The 24,900-nt window shown below is 26.0% G+C and overlaps 2 protein-coding genes across 21 annotated transcripts in view; one reads left to right on the forward strand and one right to left on the reverse strand.

Moving 5' to 3' along the window:
• The window catches only part of LOC135960158 (zinc finger protein ZFP2), a 63,373-nt gene extending 48,264 nt beyond the window's left edge, over positions 1–15,109 (forward strand). Inside the window, exon 5 of the mRNA XM_065511422.1 lies at positions 14,470–15,109. The gene's annotated coding sequence lies outside the window, so the exon portion shown is untranslated. The remainder of the gene's footprint in view (positions 1–14,469) is intronic.
• LOC135958948 (tropomyosin-1, isoforms 9A/A/B) overlaps positions 1–24,900 on the reverse strand; it is a 43,850-nt gene that overhangs the window by 10,789 nt on the left and 8,161 nt on the right. For 6 of the 20 annotated variants that reach the window (XM_065510482.1, XM_065510474.1, XM_065510099.1 and 3 more), the window contains exons 1-5: positions 22,434–24,284; positions 12,065–12,198; positions 9,470–9,587; positions 1,924–1,994; positions 509–584 (exon numbers count right to left, since the gene is read on the reverse strand). In XM_065510482.1, the coding sequence (XP_065366554.1) occupies positions 509–584; positions 1,924–1,994; positions 9,470–9,587; positions 12,065–12,198; positions 22,434–24,269 (2,235 nt within the window). In that variant the 5' untranslated portion in view covers positions 24,270–24,284. Of the gene's footprint in view, positions 1–508; positions 585–1,101; positions 1,173–1,923; positions 1,995–9,469; positions 9,588–11,721; positions 11,840–12,064; positions 12,199–15,845; positions 16,546–22,433; positions 24,285–24,900 lie in introns of those variants that run through there. The other 14 variants (XM_065510904.1, XM_065510594.1, XM_065510832.1 and 11 more) reach the window with 8 other exon arrangements.

Here is a 24,900-nt window from a genome sequence, read left to right on the forward strand (position 1 = left end):
TTTGAAGTTTATAGTACAAAAAAGTACTTTTTTTTACTTAAAATGAAATTTGAAATCTAAAGTACCAAACAAGAATTTTGTTTTAATCTAAAGTACCATAAAAGTACCTTTTTGAATGTCAAATAAAAGCGGAAACTTGTCATTTAGAAGCTTGAAAAAAAAAACTGAAATCATGAAAGATCTGCAATCTGACAAAAATTGTACTCTTAGTTGCTTGTTCACTTCTGTGCCACAGGTGTTATTATTATTGATACATAAATACATTTTTTATTGAAGGAAAAAAGTACTGAAAATATAAAATTTATGCAATCAAAGAAAATTTTTGAAATTCCACTTTAAACTCAACCCTTCATTTAAACAAACAAATTTTGTCAAATTTTCCTTAAACAAAAAAATTTAAAACATTTGCAAACATTTCTTTTCCAAAGATTTCACTAAATAATTATTTTATATTACTTATACAGAAGAATGTTTATATACAAGTTATATTTATAATTTCTATACTGACCTTTTCTTCAGAAACTTCAAGGGATTTCAAGTTGTTACCAACGACGCGGAGTTCTTCTTCAAGTTCAACAATTTTGCTAAGAAAATTTTAAATATTTTAATTAATATTATGCTTTAAATATTAAAATTGATGTTAAAAATAAAGTAAAATAGTTTTTGATATTTTGAAAGTTAAAAAAAAAGGAAATCTGTGGCAAAATTAGCAAGTCATTAAAACCAATTACTTTTAAATTTCTCTGGGAAATCGAAAGTTTAAAGAAAAAGGTGTTAAAATTAAAAACATTTGTTATTGAAAATTTTAAAAGAAAATTGAAATCAAAATATTAAACCATGAAGCCCCATTTTCACAATATATGGTTAATTTGTAACCTAAAGTTATACTGACAGTTTTCATACAAACATTATAACTTTAAGTTAATAACTAAAAATGGAGCTTAATGTTACATTTAGATTTTAACATCTTATCTTCAAACATTTTAAAGATTTCTTTTTTTCTTTTTCTTAATAATAAACAAAACTATTTTACTTTCTTTTATATGGAAAACATAAACGAAAAACAAAAGCATTTTATAGTTAGTTTAACAAATAACAAACCTTTCAGCAAGTTCAACTTTTTCCTCAGAACGTTCTAAATCTTGTTCCATGAGGACTAGTTTTCTGGCCACCTTTTTTTTGTGTATTTTGGGTGTTTTTTTAAGGTTAGTTAATGTTTTGCACAAAAATAGTAACAGGAAGAGGCATCACACATCAAATACACGAGCAAATCCCATTAACAAATAGCAAAACATTACAAAAGTTAATAATAACAATTTGCAATGAATATGTATTTGTTAAGAAATTGTATTTGAAATTATATTAAAGTTAGCACACACAGGAGCAGGATTTTAAAGGTTAGCAGCGCACATAAAACATTTTGAAATAAATTTCGCAAATGTTTATAGAAAGCATTCAAAAATAATAAAAAAACAATATATTAGTTATAGAAAATTAAAAGAAAACATTAGAAAATTATAAAATACAAAATTTACAACTTGATTTATGGCAAAAAAAATGTGAATGAATTTTGTTTAAAAATTTTACAGGAAATTGTGAAAAATGTTGTTTTTTACAAATTGTAATTTTATATGCGTTTTATATTAAACAAATAAACATGCTTTAACTACAAACTATAGCTAATTATTCACATTTTTTATACAAAAACAAGTTGTTAATAATTTATTTAATTAAATAAAGAAACTAGCTAGCTAAATTTTGTTTTCTTTTTTTGCATTTTTGAGGTTAGGTTTTTAGTTTTTTTATTATTTTTTTTTCATAAATAATAAAAACACAATTAAACTTATTGATTTTAGTCCAGGCTTAAACGTCAACATTGAAAATAAACAACACACTTGTAATATTTGTAAAAAAAAAACCTACTTTTCTCCTTGTTCGGCACGTTCTTCAGCACGTTCCAAATCAGCTTCAACCATGGCCAATTTACGGGCAACCTTTTAATATTCATATGTGTAAATTAAATAACAAATTTCACACAATCATTTTCAGAGGTTTAAATAACGCGTACAACAATTGCAGAGGTTGGTTGGTGAGGGGTTGGGGGGAGGAAAGAGGGAAAATGAAACAGAAAAACAATAATAAGTAAACAAGAAAATTCTTTCCAGGTGGGTGGTTTGGCGGGCGTGTAACGTAACATCAACAACATTAACAAAAATTAAACGCTGGCATTCTTTTTTTTTTAATTTTTCTTGGCAACAATCAATGATAGACAATGTAGAAGCATTTAACAACAAACATTATTAAGTAACACAGCATGGTTTTGTTTGTTTTTTTTTTGAGATTTGCAGCAGTAGCCATTTGGTTAATAGCATTAGTTGAATTTTGTTTTATGTTTTTTTTTTTGGGAGCAGCCAGCATCTTAGCTGTTGATATGCTATATGATTTACATGTATACACATAATAGTATTTTTTTTTTTAAGAAATTAGTAGTAATTATATATTTTTATTGAAAACTTGTGCTTAATAATAAAAATTTTTCGTTGATTTTTAAAAAAATGGCATAACCTTAAAATAATAATAAAATTTATAAAAAAAAATCCTTTTGGTATAAAATTGAATATTGAATTTATTTCTTAGCATTCTAAGTGAATCGGAGAGTTGAGTTTATTCTTAAATTTACCCAGTAAAAATTGTTCTTGAAAGTTTTCTTTAATTAAAATTATATATAAAGTTTGTTTTTATTACTTTAATTTAGATATAAATAAGTACCTGTCTCGGTGTATTAATGATTAAATTAAATTAGTCTTCAATTCAAATCTATTACAAAATTATTCAAAGGTTGAATGAATGTTATTGTGAATAATTTCCATTATGAATTAATTCAACAATGAATGAATTCTTTTTCAAATAAATCCTTTGAATGAAGCTAAAGAATTTGTTTGTTCTGAATTAAGAATTTAGTGAATTAAGCCAAATATTAACTGAATAATTAAAGCTCGAAACCACGATCAGTTTTCTCAATGATCATGAGAAGTAAAATTCAAATGTAGGATTTCCGGGTATTTTAAGATCTTGATCTCGTTCAGGTCCTCAAGAGGTCCTTCACATGTCGGAAAGGGGCTCGATGCCGAACCAACCTGACGCACGAATCCACCTTCCTAGCATCCATACCCATTGTCGTAGACCGTGTCAGACAGAGGAAATGTTCAAACGTTTGCTCCTCCGTCTTCATCATGACAACTTCTACAGAAGTCATTATAAGGAGTGATAGTGTCCTAGCATGCTCACCAATTAGGAAGTGCCCTGTAAGCACGGCTATCAAAATACCTAGCCGAGCCCCTTATGGGACATTGACCTATGATGATCATAAACAGGCCAAGTAAGACTCGATATTGATCTATTTGTCAAACTAGACCATCTGAGCTGAGCAGACTCAAACAATTTACGCTGTATGAGTGATTTACTGCAGGAGAGCGGTAAATCGACCAAAAGATCGATCTTGTCGACTTGCAAACGTGAGCCTGATTTCGAATTACAACACACCCAAATATAAGAATTCGTTTTAAAAACGGATTCGATTTACAGAACTGAGGAAATGTGTCAAATATTTACACTATCTCAATTCTCATGCGAGTTGAAAAAATTAAGGTTAATATGTCAAATTACATACATTCGGGCACTATAACTGACATAGTGTAATGATAGCTTAATAAAACGTCAGTGCATGGTTTGTTTACAATTTCATTCAAAGATGAAAAATATTTTTCTGCTAAAAAAATATTTTTGAAAACTATTAAGGAATTGTTGGTTGCGACAGCATTTTGAGCAAACCCAATATATATTAATAAAACAACAAATCCATTAGAGAGTGTACATAGATCTAATTTATTTATAATTAATATTAATATACTTTTTAACACCTTGTCATTTTTAATTAATAAAAATAGCAACAACAACAAAAACTTGCACTGATCTACAACTGATAACTTTATTTATTGTGGAAACAAAACAAAAACAACAACAAAATAAGCTACAAAAATAGAAAATAAAACCTCTCCTCTAAATAAGAAAAATATTTCTATATATATAATTGTGTTATACAGTTAGCGAGAGATTAAAACACTCCACACACTCCTTCACTTTTTATTGCAATTGTAGAGATTTAAAAGAATTCATTAATTGAAATGAAAATAATGAAATTTTTTTGAAATTCATATCCCATTATTAAATTCTAAACATTATTGCAACATTTGTGAATTTCCTTAGTAAATTAAGCAATTTTGGATTCAATTCTTTCAAAGATTTGTTTTTTTTTAAATCAATAATTAACTAATGGCTGTTTATTTTTAATTTGTAATGTGGTAAGGTTCATAAAACCGCAGCCTCATCATCATCTCTACAAAGAAGAATTTTAACCTACTTTGTGTATGGTATGATTGGTATAAAAAGTAAACAAATACTATATTTTTAATTTCAATATTATTATTTTTTATAAAATAAAAGTGAAATTTATACAATATTAAATGAATCATTTCAATCATTACTTCATTTGGCCATAAAAAAAAACCAAAGCCAAACATTGAGTGTAAGGTAAGGGTACGTACTGTGCTCCAACCATTAAATGTACATAAATAATGAATGTATGGAATTTATCTACACAGCTGCTGGAAGCTGTTGTTAGTGGTCAATCATTCATGGCCAAATATAGTATTTTAACATATGCATGTTTAAGATTTATATGTATTGTATATATTTTTTTATTTCTTTTTCTTTTTTTTTGCATAAATTTATACAAACAATAATACGAACATGAAAATATTTTTTTTTTTATATAAAATCAGCCAGCCCCAGCTTTCTTTTACACTTATATTTACTGTTTTAACAACCAAGTAGTCAGCCAGCCAGCCACTCAGTTATCAAGTGGTATGCATGAATCATTTAATAAACAAATTGTATGATTGTTTCAAGAAATATTTGAAGATACTCCAGCCAAACAAAAACAAAATGTATTAAGTGTTTTTTTTTTCTTTTGGAAATTAGGTAATAACACCATTTGTTTTTTCCAAGAATAAATTTTTAGTCAATTATTGCATAAGTGGGTATGTATGTATCTACTCATAGTTTGGGAGTTTATGTCAAAAAGAAATCATTCATTAGTGAGTTTTTCATTGTTATCGATAAGAGTTTTAGTTTTGTTTAATTTATATATTCAATCGAAAAAAGTTGACGTCATTATTTGTAGAGAATGAGAAAACTGTTTTAAACATTTATATAGAATTAAAGTATATAAATCACCATTTGTTTATTTAAGGGTTAATCATGTTGAAACATTTCTTTGGAAAAATTTATTGGAAAAAAAATTTATTGGTAAAATAAACAACATTATTATCAATTGAATTGTTACAGTAATTATTGTAGAGACCTTCAAAAGTCCAATGATTTTTTATAACTATGAAATACTCTATGTTATTTCTCAAATTTTGGGCAGTAGTCAGTCACTGTTAGTATGGAAACTAAAAGAGGCGCATCTCTGTCAAGTTTTAGTATGAAAAAAGATATGACAATTTTCTTAATTCCTGGGTCGAAGAGTCTATTTTTCTTATTAAATATTGGTCCAGTTTAAGTTTAAACTAGTGTGTTTTAACTCTTTGATCTTAATTGTTTTCTCAGCTGTCAGGCTTCCACGATTTAATGACAATTTACATTGTCAACCAAATAATATAATGTATGCTTGGGTATCACCATGGATTCAGTTCAGAATGGTCTCAAGCGAATTGCTTGGAAAGTGGCTGCCAACTGTACCTAACCATATATAATCTATCAAACTTTTGTGTAGAATAGTACAATGTAATGAAAAAATACAATAAGAGAACCAATTTTGGCGAAACTGACGAATTGTTGGTAAAAAAAAAATTCGGGTTCCAAATTGTCGGTCCGAATTTCTATATATATACGTCATTGGAAAGGTCTTTGAAACGTCTATCATTAGATATCCATATTGTCTTAGTAATCCATATATAGGTAAAACAAAATAAGTCAAAAATAGAGGTAGTCGGTAGTTTGTACATTATTGTGAGGTTTCTGAAAGTTTAAACAGACAGACGAATTCTCTGAACAGAATTTTATGGTACCGCAAATGAAAAATGTTTAAATTACAAACGGAATGACATATATCCTTACAACTCATGGTGAATGGTATAATAAATCCATTTGATTTTTACAGAAAATATCTATGAAAATTCTTTGTTAAAAAAAAATATTTTCTTAAACGAAAATTCAAATTTTCCTCATCATTTTATTGTCTAGATATATGTAAGTCTCTAATGTCAAATGAAATGATAATAAAATTTATAATAAATCCATTATTAAATGACTTGAAACATAATTTCTCTTCTGATTTCCACTATTTTGATGATTATTTTTTTTACTCAATCTCAAAATTCTCTATATTTACTTATTGCCATCTGGCAGTCCTGCTCGTTTGTTTACAGTAACAAGCTGTCAGATTTCGCTGAGTGAAAATATCCGTAAATTTTAATATTTTCTATATTTGTCACCTGGTACCATTGTTTATTTGCTAAGTACAACAGTATCATGCTGCCAGATGACGTTTAAGGTTTGTAGAACCGAAAATAATCATATTTTAAGTCATTTATTTAACTTTTTATTAAAAATACTCAAATTTTAACATCTTATATTGTTATTGGCAACTAATATCAAATTGAATCTTCTCTTTAGATACATTTTGTAAGAATGTGTAGTATTCAATTGATTTAAATTCAACAAGGAAATTTCTAAAGTATGAATCGTTTTATGCGTCATTGATTTATCGATGTTCAGTTTAAACTGCCATTAAGTTGCAAGTTAGTTTTACAGAAGCAAAGTTTAAATCTCAACTGATTTATAAGCCCTTATATAACCTTATAAGCTCAAGTTTTTATCCATTTTATGGCACCAAAGGTTTTAATACATGAAATCGTTATGACAAAATTTGAGACTTATTTGATTCGGGAAAATCTGTATAAATACCAGACGAATTTAGACCGATTACCGAAATGGAATCTTTTATATAGGAAAAACATAGATTATAAAATTTTAAAGGGGAAACAAGTTTTGAATTTAATAAATAAAATTCAAAAAATTATATTTTATTATAAAGTGACTACGCGTCTTGTAAAGCTATTCCCACAAAAAACTTTTCAGTTCCAATTGAAAAAAAAAACAAGATTAATGGAGACTACAATGTAAAGTGCTGCAGGGCACCTAAAAATAAGCTGAATCATAGTCTAAAATTAAAATATTTAATTTAGTTTTTTTTTTTTGGAAATAAATAGTACGTCTGAAAAGTTTCGGGGGCCAAATATTAGGTTCGGTTCAGCCCGAAAAAACGGTTTCGCTTGGAGTCTAACAATTTCTAAACCAATTATAGAAAGTCTTGTTAAATATCACTAAATTCCCATTGATGCATCCCGTGCAAGACCAATTGATGAGACATTTGAAACATTTTGCTTTTAAATGAATCATCATCACACTTTTTACAAAATTGCCTTGTCTAATTAGTATGTAAATCTTTTTTTGATATGTTTCGCCATATAAATGAATCATCAAGGTACTTTTAATATAAAAAATATACCAAATCTAAAAGCTTTTTCAAAAGAAATTTAAAATAGAAAGAAAATAGATTATAACTATGTACTATAGTTAAAGTTGTCAATGTCTGTAATTTCAAATAACTATTACATCATATAACATAATCTAATTAGGTTGTCAAAAATCGATAAATATAGAACGAACGTCAGTGTAATAAATTTTGATTAACTACTTTGAAGTTTAGTTCTAAAATTGTGGTAAATAGTTTGTGTCAATACATATTTCCAAACATTTGTTATTCGTATTTAGTTGTATAGAACCACAAGTCATTAATTTGCGTAAAATTTTGATAAACAAAATTATTATTATTGATAAAAAAATATATTGATAAAGTAAAAAAGCACTCACTTATAAATAACTTATCTTTTAGAATTCAGTATTCAGCTGAAAAGCCAATATTACATTTCCCTTACAAAAAAAAAAAACTTTCAAGAACATTGTTTATTTACTCTCTATTTAGAAACTCACTCAAACTCTCTTTTTCACTCTCTGTTGTGTAATGCTCCATTTGTTTTACGAAATAAATACAAAATTCAATATATTTTTTTGCTTTTTCATTATATGAAGATCATGTTTAAATCTTTATTTAAATAATTTTCTTTATAATTAAACTTATTTTAGTTTATAGAAAAAAATAAATTTAAATTATAATTAAAGCAAAAAGGGGATTTTTTTTATAAATATGCTCAGAATAAATATGTATATAGACAATAATAATTAAATTTGAAAAATAATAATAAAAAAATACACTTTACCAAAAAAAAATTAAATTTAAATAGACTACAATTTAACAAGGGACATTTTAAAATAACATAAATTGTATGGATTAAATTTAACACAAAAAATAATAAAAATTGTTAAGATTTATAGTTTAAAGAAATTATATATTTTTTTTGCTTTATAGAAAAGTGCTAAGCACATTTTTACAAAATTTTTATTTATTTTTTTTTTTTTTTTTTAATTTTTAGCAAGTAGAATTTTTTTTATAAATTTTATTTAAGAATCTCTTTAAATAATTTAAAATTTGCTTAAATTATTTTAAGGCTTTGCCATTCTTTATAGTATTATTTTTTTAGAATTTTTTTTATAATAAAAATCAATTAATCAATTATAATTATATACAACTGATAAGTAGTTTTTGTGTTATTTAGAAACGATAGATAACAAATTAAAATAATTTTTCTCAATTAATTACATTTTCATTGTTTTTTTGATTTTTTTTTTAAATTTTAAGCAGCACAAGTTTTCAATATGTGTAAACATCATATGTATAGATAGTAATTCATAGTTTTTGTTTGTTTTTTCTTAATTAATAAGAAACCAACTCCTTTCGTTTTAACAAACATACAAATCCAAAAAGGATTTATTTTTTTTTTGTTCTAAAATACTTTTTACAAGCTTTACAGTTAAAGACATGCTCGTGCGTTTTTTTCAAAAACAAACTCTACAGCTAAGAGTAGTTACGAGTATGAATTTAATAAAATATCAGTGATGATCGTTTTTTTTTTGTTTTGTTTTCGATTTCAAAACAAAGTTTTTTTTTCGTTTTAGAATGCAGAGCAAAATATATACGTTATGTAAAGGAAAATAAAAAGAATCAAGTTTGTTGCAAACTTTCGGGAGTTGGTGGTGGTACAATTATATCAGAATTTGATGAATCCTTATTAGTTTTGGTATTAGTACAATCTGAATTATTATTAGTAATAGTAGCACACTGATTTGCATCATTATTGTTGTTATTATTATTATTATTGTTGGTAGATGATGAACAACTAGCATCGGCAATAAGTAAAGTTCTTAAATTGGTTATAATTTGCACCTCATCGTATTTCTTGTCAGCCTCCTCAGCAAGGAAACGAGCTTCCTTCAATTGATTCTCAAGAGCGTCCATGCGTTCTTCATCGGCAAGGGCGCGGTTCTCAAGGATCTTGCGAGCACTGTTTGTTGTTTGTGTTTACAGATTTCGTATTTATGGTCGTTTAAAATTGCCCATAGAAGACATCCAAGATTAATAGCGGAGTGTATTGCAATAGAAAACCATTTCAGATGTTGTGTCATTCATCGTCCACAAGAGATGAAAAACATTTACGTAGGATAGAGGCGACAGAGACATAGACACATACACATAAAACAACATAGACAACAAATTGTTCGTGGTGGTGGTGTGGTGCACAGTAGTGGTTGGCGGCGGTAGTGATTTGTTTGATGGTGATATAAGTTGCCATTCACATGGTTGAATATGTAGCAGTAGAATAGTAGTAGTAGTAGTTTGTATATAGCATCCAAAAATAATGTTGACGGTGGAAAACAAGAAAATTTTGCAAATTTTTAAACTAAAATTTTAAGCCATTTTCTCTAAAGATTTATATGTTTTTTTTTTTAAAAAAAAAGGCACATTTATTGTAAAATATTGTTAAGGAATGTGTATGAAGGTATACAATCAGGTAAATGTATTCAGTGTTTTAATTTATTTTTTTTATTTTGAAATTCTTTAGGGCCTAATTGAATCAGTGCAGATTTAACATTGATGTTTTGTTTTATTTAAATAAAATTCATTCATTGCTGAATTAATTCATTACAAAATTCATTGAAGCTTTGAATGATTAAATTTTTGTTAATTCAAATCTAATACAAATTGAATGAACATATTTTTTCTTCATTCAATTTTGTTTTCGATTTACTTTTAATCAATTACAAAATGAATTGAAAAATATTGTCTTCAGGATTTTTGTAATAGATTTGAATCCAAGAAAAATTTATTAATTCAATACAGATTTAATTCTATAAAGAAGTACTCTATTTGATATACTAATAAAGTAAGCCTAGGAATTAATTCGTACTGAGTGAAGTCTTTAATGGAATAGTTATCCAAATTTACAAGCCCTTTGGTCGCTATTTTGTTTTAACATAAGCAATTTGCCGATGTGACATTAAAAGGTCATGCAATTTTTACTAAGATCTTTTGTAAGATCATTTTTTATACTTTAATGCTTGGTTCAAAGAAATTATTTGGTTTTCTCAAACATTCGATTTTTGGGTGAAAAAAACTTTTGGGAAAAAATGTTTTTGGGTTAAAAAATATTTATCAATATTTCGACTATTGTGGTTAAAAATTTAAAGGGTATAAAAACTCAATCAAGGCTTTACTTAGTTTGCAATAAAAAATCACCAATAAATAGTAACGAATTTGAAAATGTTATGACAGCCAATTTACTGTTAAACTTGGTTTAAGTGTTAACTAGTTTAAACTTTCTTTAAACCAAAAACCTGAATGATCTTGCATTGTTTAATTAGTCCTGTTTTTTTTACAAAAATAAACAATCGTTTAATAAATGAATTCTAAAAAAAATTGCCTTTTTCTTAAAAACATATAAATCTACTACAGCACTTTCATTTTAACAAACATTTAACATAAAAATAAGACATACATCATTTAATAAATATTTATACTTAAACTAGGGTGATAAATTCGTTCGAGACATAAAAAAATCTTAGGTGTGCAACAATCTCTTCAAATATTAAAAATAATAGTGTAACAAAATAAAGGAATTAATTGGCAGTTCTAAAATTTGTACTACAGATAGCTGAGGGCGGAATTAAGGAGATAATTTATCTAATGAATTACTAAGTAAAATAGTTTGCTTAACATTCCCAAGGAACACAAACAAAAAAGAAAGGTAAAATCTTATGATATTAAAATTACAAATAATAATTGTTGCATGCCTAATACCTAATATTAAATAAATTGACAATAATTTAAAGACGTATTGCTTAGAAATAAAATATTTAAATAAAACTGCCTTTTTTATATTTAAACAAAAGGCAGTTTTTTCCATTTTTTGTTTCAATAAACTTAAATATAATTACATTTAAATAAATAACACTTTATGGAGCTTTAAAGTGTTTGGTTTACCTTTTAGGATTACACAAGTTAAAGAGAGCATTACCCAGTTTTACCTAACCTCAATATAAATCAAAAAAATTAAATAAATGATTTCCAAAAAAAATCAACCTAAAACCCTAATACCCTAAACAAAAATGATATATAATTTTGTTTTGTTTTAATAATACCTCTTCATATTTCTTATCGGCTTCTTCGGCAATTAATTTAGCCTGTGACAATTGGGCTTCCAAAACAGCTACTCTGTCATCTTCCATATTTGTACGATTTTCAAGAGCCTTTCGTATCCTAATTTATTTAGTTTAAATATTTAAATCATTATTTCTCTTATTAGAAATATTTAAAACGAAATCAAACCAAAAATTACGTAATAACCCTTCACCTTATAACTTAAAAATTAAACTTAATATGGAAATTTTCTCTTTAAAAATATTAAAAATATTTATAGGTATATAAAATAAAAAGAAATAAACAAATATTTCAATACAGTTCGCATTGAAATGGAATACTAACCGTTCACTTTCATCAGCAGCTTGGGAAGCTTCAGAGAGCTTAGCTGTGGCGGAACCCAAACGTTCTTCTGAACGTTCCAAGTCTTCTTCGAGCAATTGAATACGACGGTTCAAAGCAGCAACTTCAGATTCAGCCTAAAAATTATGTTTTCAAAATATAAAATAATAAATATTTTTGCTTTTTCATACAATAACTTAAAATTAGCCTTAAGTTTTGGTTTTACTTAAATCTTAATATATAAACTCAAATATATGCTCCAAAAAATATACGCTTTCAAAAGAAAATATACTTTTAGTTTAAAGTATTTGTACACCTAAACTGGAAGCCCAATTTTTCTGATATTTACTAAAACCTATAACTGGGTTTAATAATGCTCTCTTTATTATAGTTTTTGTGTATATGGTTTAAATGAAATTCTCTAGAATTTCTGTTGAGATTTATGTCCTGTTTGTAGAGCTGTAAAAGAAACTTTTAAAAAGAAAACTATGCTTTTTTTCTTTTTTATTTTCGATTTAACAAAAGTATGCAAACATTTGTGTTCTATGTGTTAATAAAAAGGCTATAAAAATTAACTGACATCATCCTGGCACGTTTTTTGTTCTAACAACTGTATAAATATTACTGAAGTCGTAAAAAGGAAGTAATTTTATTGTTGAAATATTTTGCTTTATTCCATATAGAACAAAATAAAATTAAAACTTTCGAGAGAACCCTAAATTTTGAAGCCGAATTTGAGTTAGAGGGTAGAATTATTTACAACTTTTTGCATTTGTCAATTAATGATGCGGGGGTTGCAAAAAAGTATGTCATCACTGCCACACATTTGCATTAACAAATGTTTGACGTACAACATAATATAAGAATCTAAATTGCTGAAAAATGCAAAAATCGCAACATTGTGTGTGATTTTGGGCTAATGACATTTCTATGAAGACATATTGAAATAGTCGACTGCAGCTTAGGTCCGACTGTTTTTAAGATAAAATTTTTTTATTCTCCCATAAATTAGGCCTAAAACATATTAAATTATTGAAAATAAGATCTACGCTTGGGAACGATCCGAGTCTCACTCTGCCAAGGATTAATCAATAGCAGTATCAACCAACAGTTTTTTCTGGCAAGAACTTTCGATAACAGTGGAATGCAATATTTTCTTTTTAAAGTACAAAACTTCTTTAAAATGACACATTTTTTATGAATCCCTCTTAAAATTAAAGATAAAACTTTGTTAATCATAATTTTTGCATTAATTGTAAGAAAATTTAAACAATTTTCATTTCAAAATATTTTGATTTACAATTTTCATCTTAATTTCTTAATTTCCTTAGTAAAAGTTTTTAAGAAAATCCGTAATTTACATGTAACATTACACATTTTGTATAAATACAATAAATGTTTATTAAAAGGCCTGTTTAAAAACACTAGCACAAAATTACGTCATCATTATAACAAGCTAGCTAGCTGCTGTTAGGGTAGAGAGTATATTTTTTTTTTGGTGTGTGTCTGTGAACATACTCAAAAGCATAGAAATTTTAATATTATATTGTTTTCGAAAAAGTCATTGACAAAAAGGGAGTGAAGTGTATGCTCCAAGTGTTTGTACGAACATGTGTGTCTGTGTATGAACGTTGCCAGGGGGCAGCAAATTTGGGACTTGGATATTCAGCCACAATTCATCAAACATACTTATGTACGCTTACAAAAATAAAGATAGCCAGCCATATACCCCAAAAACAAAACGGAAAAAATGAGCAAACAAATAAGTTTTTTTTTTACGTTAAATAAATATTGAAGCAAAAATGTGAAATTTGTTGTTGTTTCAACATGAGTACAAAGATGATAAAACTAATTTTTGTTTTTTTTCTGCTTTGCTGATGAGCAACAGTTTTTGTTGGTATTTTATTTGTTTTGTTCATTGATAATAAATTATACATACGAGAGCAGAATTTATGAAACAGAACAAACAGCTGAACTGAACTGTTTAAAAGTTTTGCATAATATTTGAATACAAAATAAATATTATTAATTTACTATTCATGTGAAAACACAGTTGAAATTTATCATAAATAATAAAAAACCGTTTAATTTCAAAATAAAGCAAAAATTTATTTAAACAAAGAAACTAAACAAATTTTAATAATGTCATATTTGTTAAAAATTCTTTGAAAAATATTATTCTTTAGGTTTTGTTGTTATGAATTAAAACGGTAGTGGCAATATTCATTAAGTTACTAGACTTCATAAATGAATTCCTAAATTCAATTTCTGTAGACTTGTTACCGATTTTTTTGCATTCAAAAGTTTAAATATGTAAAATATTCAGTATTTGTGGATCATATTAAAAATTAGTTCAATTTAAAACTTATTTTTATGTTTTTTAATTACATATTTTATTTTTATTTCAGAAAAATAATCATGCTGATAAGCGATTTTCCAGAAATAAGCCAAACTAAATACAGTTTAGAATTTTCAAACAATCGAAAATTCTAAAATCGAAATAGACTTTTTGTTCGGGAAGAAGTCAAACAAATCGATTACGTTATCAAAAAAAAAGGTGAAAAGTTCTTATACCTTGGAAAAGTATGAATAGTCCAAAATTCTACATTTAATAAATAACAGAAGTCGAAAAGTTGACTAAGTATTAAAAAATTAAATCTACAAATTCTTAAAATGTCTTTCTGCATTAAAGAAATTGATGAGAATTAATAAGAACAACAACATTTACAGATCGGTCTTTAAAAAGAAAATTAGTGTAAAACATAGCTATTTAAAACCGGCCTTAATAAGCGAACTTTGACATTACTAAATGTTACTATTTTGTTAATATCAAAACATGTGACTTCTTTTCCTCAAAAAAGCATATTTTTCTGAAACCAATTTTCAAATTCAATTAATTTTCAAATGACCAAAAAAAATAAATGTTTACAATGTTTTTTTTCTCACTGCTCTATAACATTGAAAACGGACAAATTATTGAAAGTAATGAACGCTAATTGTAGCAAAATTAAACAAAAACACACTACACTATAAGGGGAGAATGATGAACATAATGGAAATTGAAAAACAACAAAAAAAAAAGTAACATTGAACTTTTTTATATTTAAACACGATACAAACATGGTTGGGTTTAATGTTTCCCAACCATAATAATCGGAATAAAGAATAAACAAATGGCCGTAAAAGGTAAAGAATTCATTTTACTTTTTTTTGTGAATGAGCTGGCTGGCGACTGATTATGACCATACAGAAATATTAAGCACAGCAGTGTCAAGTATAAACGCACACAGAAAACACCCCCAACAACAAAAAAAAAAACAAATGAGAATTCATATTAAAGCAACAAGGAAATAAAAATAAAGAAAACTAAAAAAATATATTACAAATAACTATTTTTTTTGTTCAAATTAAAAATACCTATATTAAACCAGCTATTAACTAAACACCCTGTTTATGAATTTCTCTTTAATAAAATATTACTGCAAAATTCAAAAAGAGCATTAATCAACTACTCTTTGAAAACTTTCTCTTGAGTACTTTTTTGTGTTATTTTTTCATTATCCAATACTATACAGTTATCCTTGTCTCTCATTATGGCAATGTATTGAAAAATCCAAACTAATAAATGTAATAATTTATGTAAATATCTAGATTTTCTTTAACATAAAGAAATGTTCTTGTATTTTATGGAAAGAATTCTAATCTTTATAAAAAGTATATTTTCTTTCGAATATTTTTTGGAGCTTTTTTTCATCTAATAAAATTTGAAGTTTTTCCAACTTACTTCTTCCCGTCTTACAACTTCTAATTGCAAGCGCTTGTGATATTCTTCACATTCGTCTTTATATTTTTCCATTTCTTCTTTGGTCTGACGCATTTTCTTCTTCAGCACATCCAATAAAGTGCCTTGTGGAATGTTGGTGGTCATTTTTGTTTGGGTTGCTTTTTGTTTTATTACTTTTAAATAAATATATGTATATGAACAATTTCGGCTTTTAGCACTTGCTGTTTTACTTTAAACAAGTAGTTTTTCTTTCTTTTTAAGCACCTTTTATTACTTGTTAAGATTTTTTCAAAATAAAATCTTTTTTTATTATATTTTTCTTTTTTAAAGAAATAGCAGAGTGAACAGTAGTGTTAAAGACAGACTGAGACAACGAATAATTTTTAAAGCGGAACGTTAGATAAAAAAAAACGACCACCGGTTTTTCTGCTTCTTCTTCTACTTTTCTTTTACAATTTTTTTTCTTTTTATCTTGGAGTGGTTTTTTTATTTCACGTTTTATCTTTTTAATTACTTTTTTAAAAAATAAGTTTCCACTTTATAATTTTTAACAATTATATGAAATTTATTTAATATTATTTTACTTTTTATTATTATAAAAAAATTATAAAATTTCTTTGTAAAATGCCAACAACATAAAAACTCTACACACAAAACGAAGCTTACGTCTCGAACTTTTTGCAGCGAATGAGCTCATTTAGTAAATTTTTTGAGTGGTGACAAACGATTACGTTGACAAAACATATCGGCTTTTCGGTTGGGAAAAATGTAATAAGAGAAAAAGAGTAAACTATGAATGCGTGTGCCTAAGTGTATGAATGTGTGAGTGTTAAATCTACAACAAAAAGCCTCGCCTAGATTTTCTACACTCTGTTTTTATTTTCTTAACTAAACACTCGTACTTAACCATAAGTGAGAGAGAAAGAGATAACTGTAGGTGGTTTTGCAGGTTATACAAATGTACAAAAAGCATGCATTAAAAATTATATTAATGCCGCTTAAAGTTGTTTAAAAATGTTTTTTTTTTGTATAAAAATAATAAATATTATGAACAAAAATTAATACCATATTTAAGTAATACAATTTAATTAATTTCATTTGGTTTATGTGTGAAAATATTTGCAAAATTGATAAATTTCTAGATGATTATTTTAGTAATCTTATTGGAATTTTGATTGAAGAGAAACAACGGTGAGACAATAAAAGAGAGTTATTCAACAAATGTAAAAAAGAGAACATGTAAGAATGGTATAATACACTGAACAAAATATAAGTAATATTATAAATATTTTTAGACAGTTTTGAATTTAATTGTAAGTAATACAATCCAGTAGCATAAATTATAATATTTTAAGATTATAATGTGTAAAATTTAACTTTTTGAATAAATGCCCTTCACCTTTAAGAAAGTTTAGCGCCATTATCTTTGTATATTAAAATAAATATAGGTAGGTATACCATTTTATTTCTCTTTTAATAATTAATCTTATCACATTTTTAGTAATAATACCAAAGGTAAAAGAAATAAAAATACATGACTAATAATAAACAGTTTAAGTGACGCGTCTGCACGAATAAAAAAACCTAACCGTTTATAGTTTCAAAACAAAATTCAAATTAAATTAAACGCTGATAAATTTAGCCAAATATGGTATTCTTGGAAGATTATTTAATTAATATAAAATAAGTGTGTTTACTACACAATGAAAACCATAAAAAGCTTTTCTTTTTTTTTGGTTTGTAAAACAAAATAGAAAAGTGTTTAAATTATGAATTTAAACAAAAAACTATATAAGTATGTACACATAAACAATTAATTACACTTGACTGGCAATGAAAAGAAATTAAAAGTGAATTCCTCATATGTATTGTTATGGAACTAAACAAATCCAAACAAAAATCATATCCAACCATTTACAATTAACAATAATAAATAAAAAATGAGTAAATTGCAACAAATATGGTTACAAACGTCATTAGGAAGGTCGTTGACAAAACAATTTATGTTTGCCAGTGACATAGAAAAACAAAAAAAGCATAAACACGTTTTTTTATTTATTTATTATAATTTTTTCGCTTTTTTTAAACTTTTTTGTAAGAATTTTTAATATGGTATTAATATGGTTGGTAATTGCTTGTAGCCATAAAAGGATAAAAATAATAATTGATTTTTTCAAATGTTTTGAAAATTTCAAATGACAACAGGTTGTTTGTTATTTTTTTTTTTTAACTAATTTTGGTTTTATTTTGTTTTGAAACTAAACAAAAAAAGTTAAAATCGAATAAATAAATACAAAAAGTTTAAACATGTTTAATTGAAACTATCTCTAGTTTAGTTTGCTTTAAATTTGTAAATATTTGTGTAATTGAATCTCTTGTTTACTGAAGTATTGAAATACGCCTATTTTAAGAGGGCGTGGTACAATACTTATGATTATATTCGAGTTTATAAATAATAGAACGTATATTTTCTTTCAAGTAAGACTAGTTTTGACTTCTATAAAAACAGATTTGAAATATTGTCCTAAATAACTAAATTTTTGACAAAAATATATCAAACACGCCTACTTTAAGGGGGCTTGATACAAAATTATGTTTATATACCAATGGTTATATTTAGAAATTTTAAATTTTATTAAAATGTGTTTATAAATGTATAAATAATAATGTTAAACAAGAAAAAATTTATTATTTTACACATTTGTAAAAACCATCATTTATATTTATGTAAATATATGAATGTATGCCCAGCTAATTTTAATTATCTTGTTTCTATCATTTAGGCTTGCTAGATTTATATATAGCATAGGCGACTAAACAACTATTTGAATATAAATAGAAAAAATAATTTGCAATTGTAAAACCACAAACTTAAATGGTTTTGCTGCGGTCAGAAAAAAGAATTGACAATAAAACAATACAATTAGAAATGCACAGTCATTTGCTAAAACAATTATTAAATTAAAGATTTAATGAACGAATTATTATTAGTATATTGTTTTAAAAAACGTTTTTATTTTAAATTTGTAGACATTTCAAACTAAATTTTACTTTTAGAATTGAAACCTTATCAAAATGAATCTGATTAAGCTGTACATAAATTTCTTATTACTTTCATTAATCGTTTAAATAAACCTCCAATAAAGAAATTGTTACAATTGAATTATTTTTTAATTAATTATGGTTTCTGGTTTTCAAACACTATAGTGTGTCTAATAGAAAACAAACAGCAAACATTGCGTAATTGTTTTAATTATAAAACATACAGCAGAAAAAAAGTAAACGAAAGAAAAAAATAATTAAACAGAATTTTGTTTTATGCAATCGTTGTAGTTAGAGAGTCAAAATTGAGGAAGAAAAATTCTAAACCCACAAGAGCGAAAGACATAGAACAAAATAGCAATAAAAATAATTGTTTAATGCAAAATTATAGACAGTATTAAAAAAAAAACAATTAACAAAACGAAAACTGAGAAGGTCGTTTGTTTAGAGCAAAGATTACAAATTTCTTTCAATAAGTAAGTGATATTGAAAATTTGTTCTTTAAAATCTTCTAATACGATGGAATGTGCACAAAAGAGTGTCTGAATGTCTATTGTATCTTCTCTTTTTATACAAAATTTACTAGATTCTATACAATTTAGCGCTTACAAGTGTGACAAAAGAATGTAGCAAAAAAAAAAAGAATATATATGTATAAATACAAATAAAGTGGGTCATTGTACAAATAATAAATGTAGAAAAAACGAGTTCAAAGACAAAAATAGGTATATATGTACAAATATACAACAATATATTTGATGAACAGAATTCTGAAAAAACTGCTAAACCAATAATAATAAGAAACTAGCCAAGACTAAGAATATTAAAAATACCAACACTAGGTACAAAAAGAAAGAAATTTAACGAAAGCCGTAATAAAATGTATACTTTTACGTATTGTTCTGCCAATACTAAATGTATATACCCACATTTATATAAAGTTATCTTTGTTTAATTGTATTATAACAAACAACAAAAAACCAGAAAAACGTTTAAAAGAGCTGTGCAATAATGAGTTTTGCTTTACCGGCAAATTGTTTATACAAATTTTATAACTTAAATACACATAAACACTTTAGTTCTTTTTTTTATATTGTATAAAACTAAAATCTACATAGTATGTACTACATTATTTCAAGAGTATCGATACAATACTGAGTAGAGAATAGAGAATATATAGAGCAAATAAAATTAAAAATTCTTTATAATACTACGTAATCATTTGCAAAAATAATTTATTGTGAAAAAAAAACAAACACAACAAAAAAAGTAGGAATTGTAAAAGGGAAGATGTTTTAGGAATATAAATTAATTGTAAAGTCTATTAATTGTTGTAAAATGTTTTCTTGAAATTGGCAATTGTTCAATGGGTAGAAAAATGTTAATGGAATTTTTAGTAAACATGTATGTATGTATATTTCCTATAAAATATAATTTCCTAAAAAGGAAAACAAATTCAAAGTAGACGAATTTTATTAGACAACATTTTGAATTTGATTAAATTAGTATGACATTTTCAGAAAAATAATTGTATGGGCAATTCTGTATAAATATATACATTTTTGTTATTAAAAAAATAATTTTATTTCTTTTATTATTTCAGTTCAAAATTTTCAAAATACATATTTCGAAAGTTTAAAATTTAAAAAAACTTTTGAAATAAAAATTTTCAGAATAACAAAAATATTTAAAATTTAAAAACAACTTTTGAAATAAAAAAAATCCTAATTTTGAAAATTCGTAATTTTTAAATTTCAATTTTGAATTTTTAAAATTTCCAAATTTTATTTATTATGTATTAGAATATTTTGAATTTAATCTATTTTTAAAGTTTTATTGTTATTTTCGAAATATTAGAATTTTATTTTTGAATTTAAATATTTCGATATTTTAAATATTACTTTGGAAATCAAAATTTTAAAATTTTCGAACTTTTCAAATTTCCAATTTTTATTATATTAGAAGATTTTGAATTAAATTGTTAAATTATTTTCGAAATATTAAAAATTTATATTTCGCAAGATGAAAATTTAAAAACAACTTTTATAATTAAAAAATCAGAATTTTGAATATTGAAAGTTTTGGAACCAAGAAATTCTAAAAGTTTTCAACTTTCCAAAATTTGGAAATGTTTTCCAAAATTTCAACAGTCTAAAATTTCCAAAATTTGGAATTTTTAATATAAGGGTTGGATCAACGAAATTCTGAAATTTCAATAATTCAAATTTTAAAAATATTATTTGAATTTTCAAAAATGTATTTTATATTTCGAACAGTATGAAATTTTCGAAATTTCAGTATGCATTTTAAAATTTTGTCTAATTTAAAATATTCAAAAAATGTTAATATTTGGAATAAACTTTAAATTTACAAAAATTTTTATACATTTTTAAATTTGGAAAATATTCAAAATTTTGCAATAATGAAATTTTAAAATTTTCAAAATTTGTATTTTCAAAACAGATTTTAAAATTTGGTTTGATTTTGAATTTTCAAATAAATATGTTTTAAAACATTTTAAATTTCGAATATTATGAACCTTGTGAAATTTTTTGTAAATTCGAATATTAAATTTGTGATTTTGATTCTTTATATGTTTTTATAAAAATTTTGGAAAATATGAAGTTAATCCAATTTTGGCATAAACTCAATATTTAAAAAGGTTTTCATAAAGTATTTATGATATTCTTTTTTTTTTGCATTTCCTATCCGAATAAATATTTAGATGTGTTTTTAGTCATAATTTAGTTTAAACAAAGACTTCCACAATTGTCCACACACCAGTGAGTGGAAGAATGGAATCATCATTTTAAATTATTAAAATTTTTAATTGCCTTAACATGCTAAACGTACGACACAGAAGACAAAGCAAAAAGATCGACATAAAAGTTGACATTGAATTGTTCTTAAGAAAAATAATAAAAAATATACCCCATTTTTTAACCCCAGCTAATAACAATTATACTTAAAAAAAGAGAAAATCAGTAGTTGAAAAATGTTGTTGTGTTGTGAAATTTAAAATGGCTCTGTAATAATCTTATCGATCGGTTTATAAAAAATGTTTGCATAGTTTTGTTTTTTCGACGAATATAAAGTAAATTTAAAAAGCATAGTTTTTAGAAATATTAATAAAATGTAAAATTTTTTATAGAAAAAAATCTTATTTTGTTTAAAAATGTATTAATAAAATAAATTTTGTACTGTTGTTTGTAAAATAAATGAGACTAAAAGACTAGAAAGTAACCACAAAAAATTGTTTTCAATATTACCATGAAAAAAATTGTTTATACAATTTTCAAATAAACAGATAAAATATACAAATAGAAGAAGCCATTAGTTATATAAAATCTTCTTGGAACTACTTTACTTTATAAATAGCAATTTTGTTAAATTACAAACATTTTAAAGTATTTTTTCAGTAATTTTTCTAGTCTCTTGTATACACTTGAGTTACAAAATAACAGAATTACCAAACCATTACCAAATGTAAATGAATTTTTAAAACAAAATAAGATTTAATTTTTTGTTTGAATGTTTTCCAATTACCCTTTTCAACTGTGTATTCATGATGTTATGTAGTTCATTGCGTATGATATTGAATTTCATCATAGTGTCCGATGAAAAGATGGAACGACCAAAAGCCAAACCGGGATAATCGGCACAACGATTTTTATTACGTCTTGCCTCTCGCTCGGCCACAATTTCAGCCGCCTCGCTGGTGCATCGTAGATTGGCCCATTCGGCCGACTGCAAGTCATCATCATCGATGGCTATGCCTTCGTCGGTAGCTGCGGAGGCTGTATCGTTTAGGGTCTCGGTGGACTCTAGACAAGCGGAAGAACGTTTTGATTTATCTTTTTTTGATTTTTTGGACTTTTTCTCTTTGTTCGCTTCTGATTTATCAGACTTATCACGTTTTGATTTGGATTTCTTCTCTTTGGGTGGCTGGGCGGCAGCTGAGGTAGGTGTTTGAGCTGATACTACTCCTTCGTCCAACATACTACTGTCGTCAGTAGGCGTGGGACTGTTACTACCCATAGAGGTGGTTACCGACTCGGTTAAAGGCAAGTTTAATGAGGCTTTAATACGTTGAGCTGTTATCGGATCATCTTCCGGTTCATCTGTGTAATGATGTGTATAGGAATCGTCCATAACATCTGTCTCCAGATTGTGACCAGCATCGGCAGAATCTGCATTTGCTTCTTCATCATTCTTATATAAGGCTGCTAAGATTTCCTGAACATTTGGTGGTACATTGGGACGTCGTGTACCCGAAAAGCGTGGATGATGTTGATGACCACGTCGCTTTAGAGAGGACGGCACCAACGATGAGTTGCACGACGAGGCCGATGATGTGAGACTATTGTTGCTTATGGTAGATTGGGCATCTTCATTTTGAGTTCCCAACTGGGAGTTTGCGGCAGAGGCTGCTGCTGAGGAGGAGGAGGACATAATGTCACTCCAACTCCAATCACATTCACTTAAGGAATCTGGTTCTTCTTCACCACAGGAAGAATTTCTTTCTAAATAGTTTTCTTTGTTTATGGAATCGTACCACGCTTTCAGAGCAGCATTCTCATCTTCATCACAATAATACAATAATTTATCCAATAAATCAAGTTGTTCTTCTATGGAACACCAACGCGATGATATTATCGACTCTTGATCATTAAATTTGTTCGATTTCAATTTCTTTTGTTGTTTACTGACGACGCAGGATGATGAATTTTTATTCTTTTGTTTACTTTGCTCTTGCTGCAATTGTGTTTTTGTTTTCTGTTGCTTTAATAATTTTTTATTATTATTATTTAATTCTAGAGAGTTTTTATTATTGCCACTGCTAAGTTTTAATTTTTTTTGTGTTTTCTTTAATGCAGAGGAGGAGGTTGACGACGACGATGATGATGTTGGTGAGCAGCTGTTTTTTTGACAGTTCGTTTGGTGTTTTTGTTGTTTATCACAACCTCCACTCGTTAATAGATGGCGGTGAGCTCGTTTAATTTGACGTATCTCTTGCTGATTCGAGCGCCTTCTATGTACTTGTTGCTGTTTTGCTTTGGTATTGCCAACTGCCGTTAAGCATGTTGTGGATTTTTTCAACTGTACTTGTTGGCTATTCTCTTTCTGTTGTTTAGCTTGCAGTGTTGCCACCTTGTGTTGTTGTGTATTTACCGCTAACTTTTTGGGTGTTGACGTTTTATTCTTGGAAATAGTCTTTGTTGTTGAGTTTATTATATTTGTTTTATTAATCACTATGTCTTTTTTACAACTCTTATTAGTATTTATTTTTGTTGCTGTTTGTTTTGTTTTGCCATTTGTCACAATATGCCATTTATTGTAATAATTATTTGTTTTTGTTTCTTGTAATATTTTCTCCACCATATTAATGTAAAATTGTTGACCGTTATTTTATTTTAGTTTATAAAAACTAAACTGTTTTTATTTCGTTCTTTGTTTCAATTAAAAACGCAATTCTAACACATTTTTACAGAAATTTCTTTGAAATTGTGAAATTTTGGCAAATGTTCAATATATTTATAAGTATTTTTAAAAAAATTGCTAATCAATTTGATGTAATAAAAGTTCTTTCTTATTTTTTTAGGGTTTAAATTGATTATACATTTGTATATATGTATTAATAAAAAAAAGAAACTTAATTTAGCTTGTATAACAAAACTATGGAAAATTTGGAATACGTTTCAAGTCAATGAGATAATTTTTATAATATGATGATTTCACAGATAGCTTTTGTATAGTTTTATTTAAGAAACTATTAGTTTACTGTAATTCTTGAACACTTCAAATTAAATACGTTAATTTTGCCAAAAAAATTAAGTTTTAAATTGACTTTCGTATGAAATTTGTTTTAAAACTTGTTATTTTATTTCAAACAAAAAATAAAAGCAAGTTTTTGTGTGTTTCGTAGTTTCTTTTATAAGTTTAACATTAATTAGTTCATCATCACAACACGCTGTGAGTTTTTTTTTTAATTTATATATATTTTGTGTATATT

Source organism: Calliphora vicina, chromosome 1 (assembly GCF_958450345.1).
Source record: "Calliphora vicina chromosome 1, idCalVici1.1, whole genome shotgun sequence".
Taxonomy (NCBI): Eukaryota; Metazoa; Arthropoda; class Insecta; order Diptera; family Calliphoridae; genus Calliphora; species Calliphora vicina.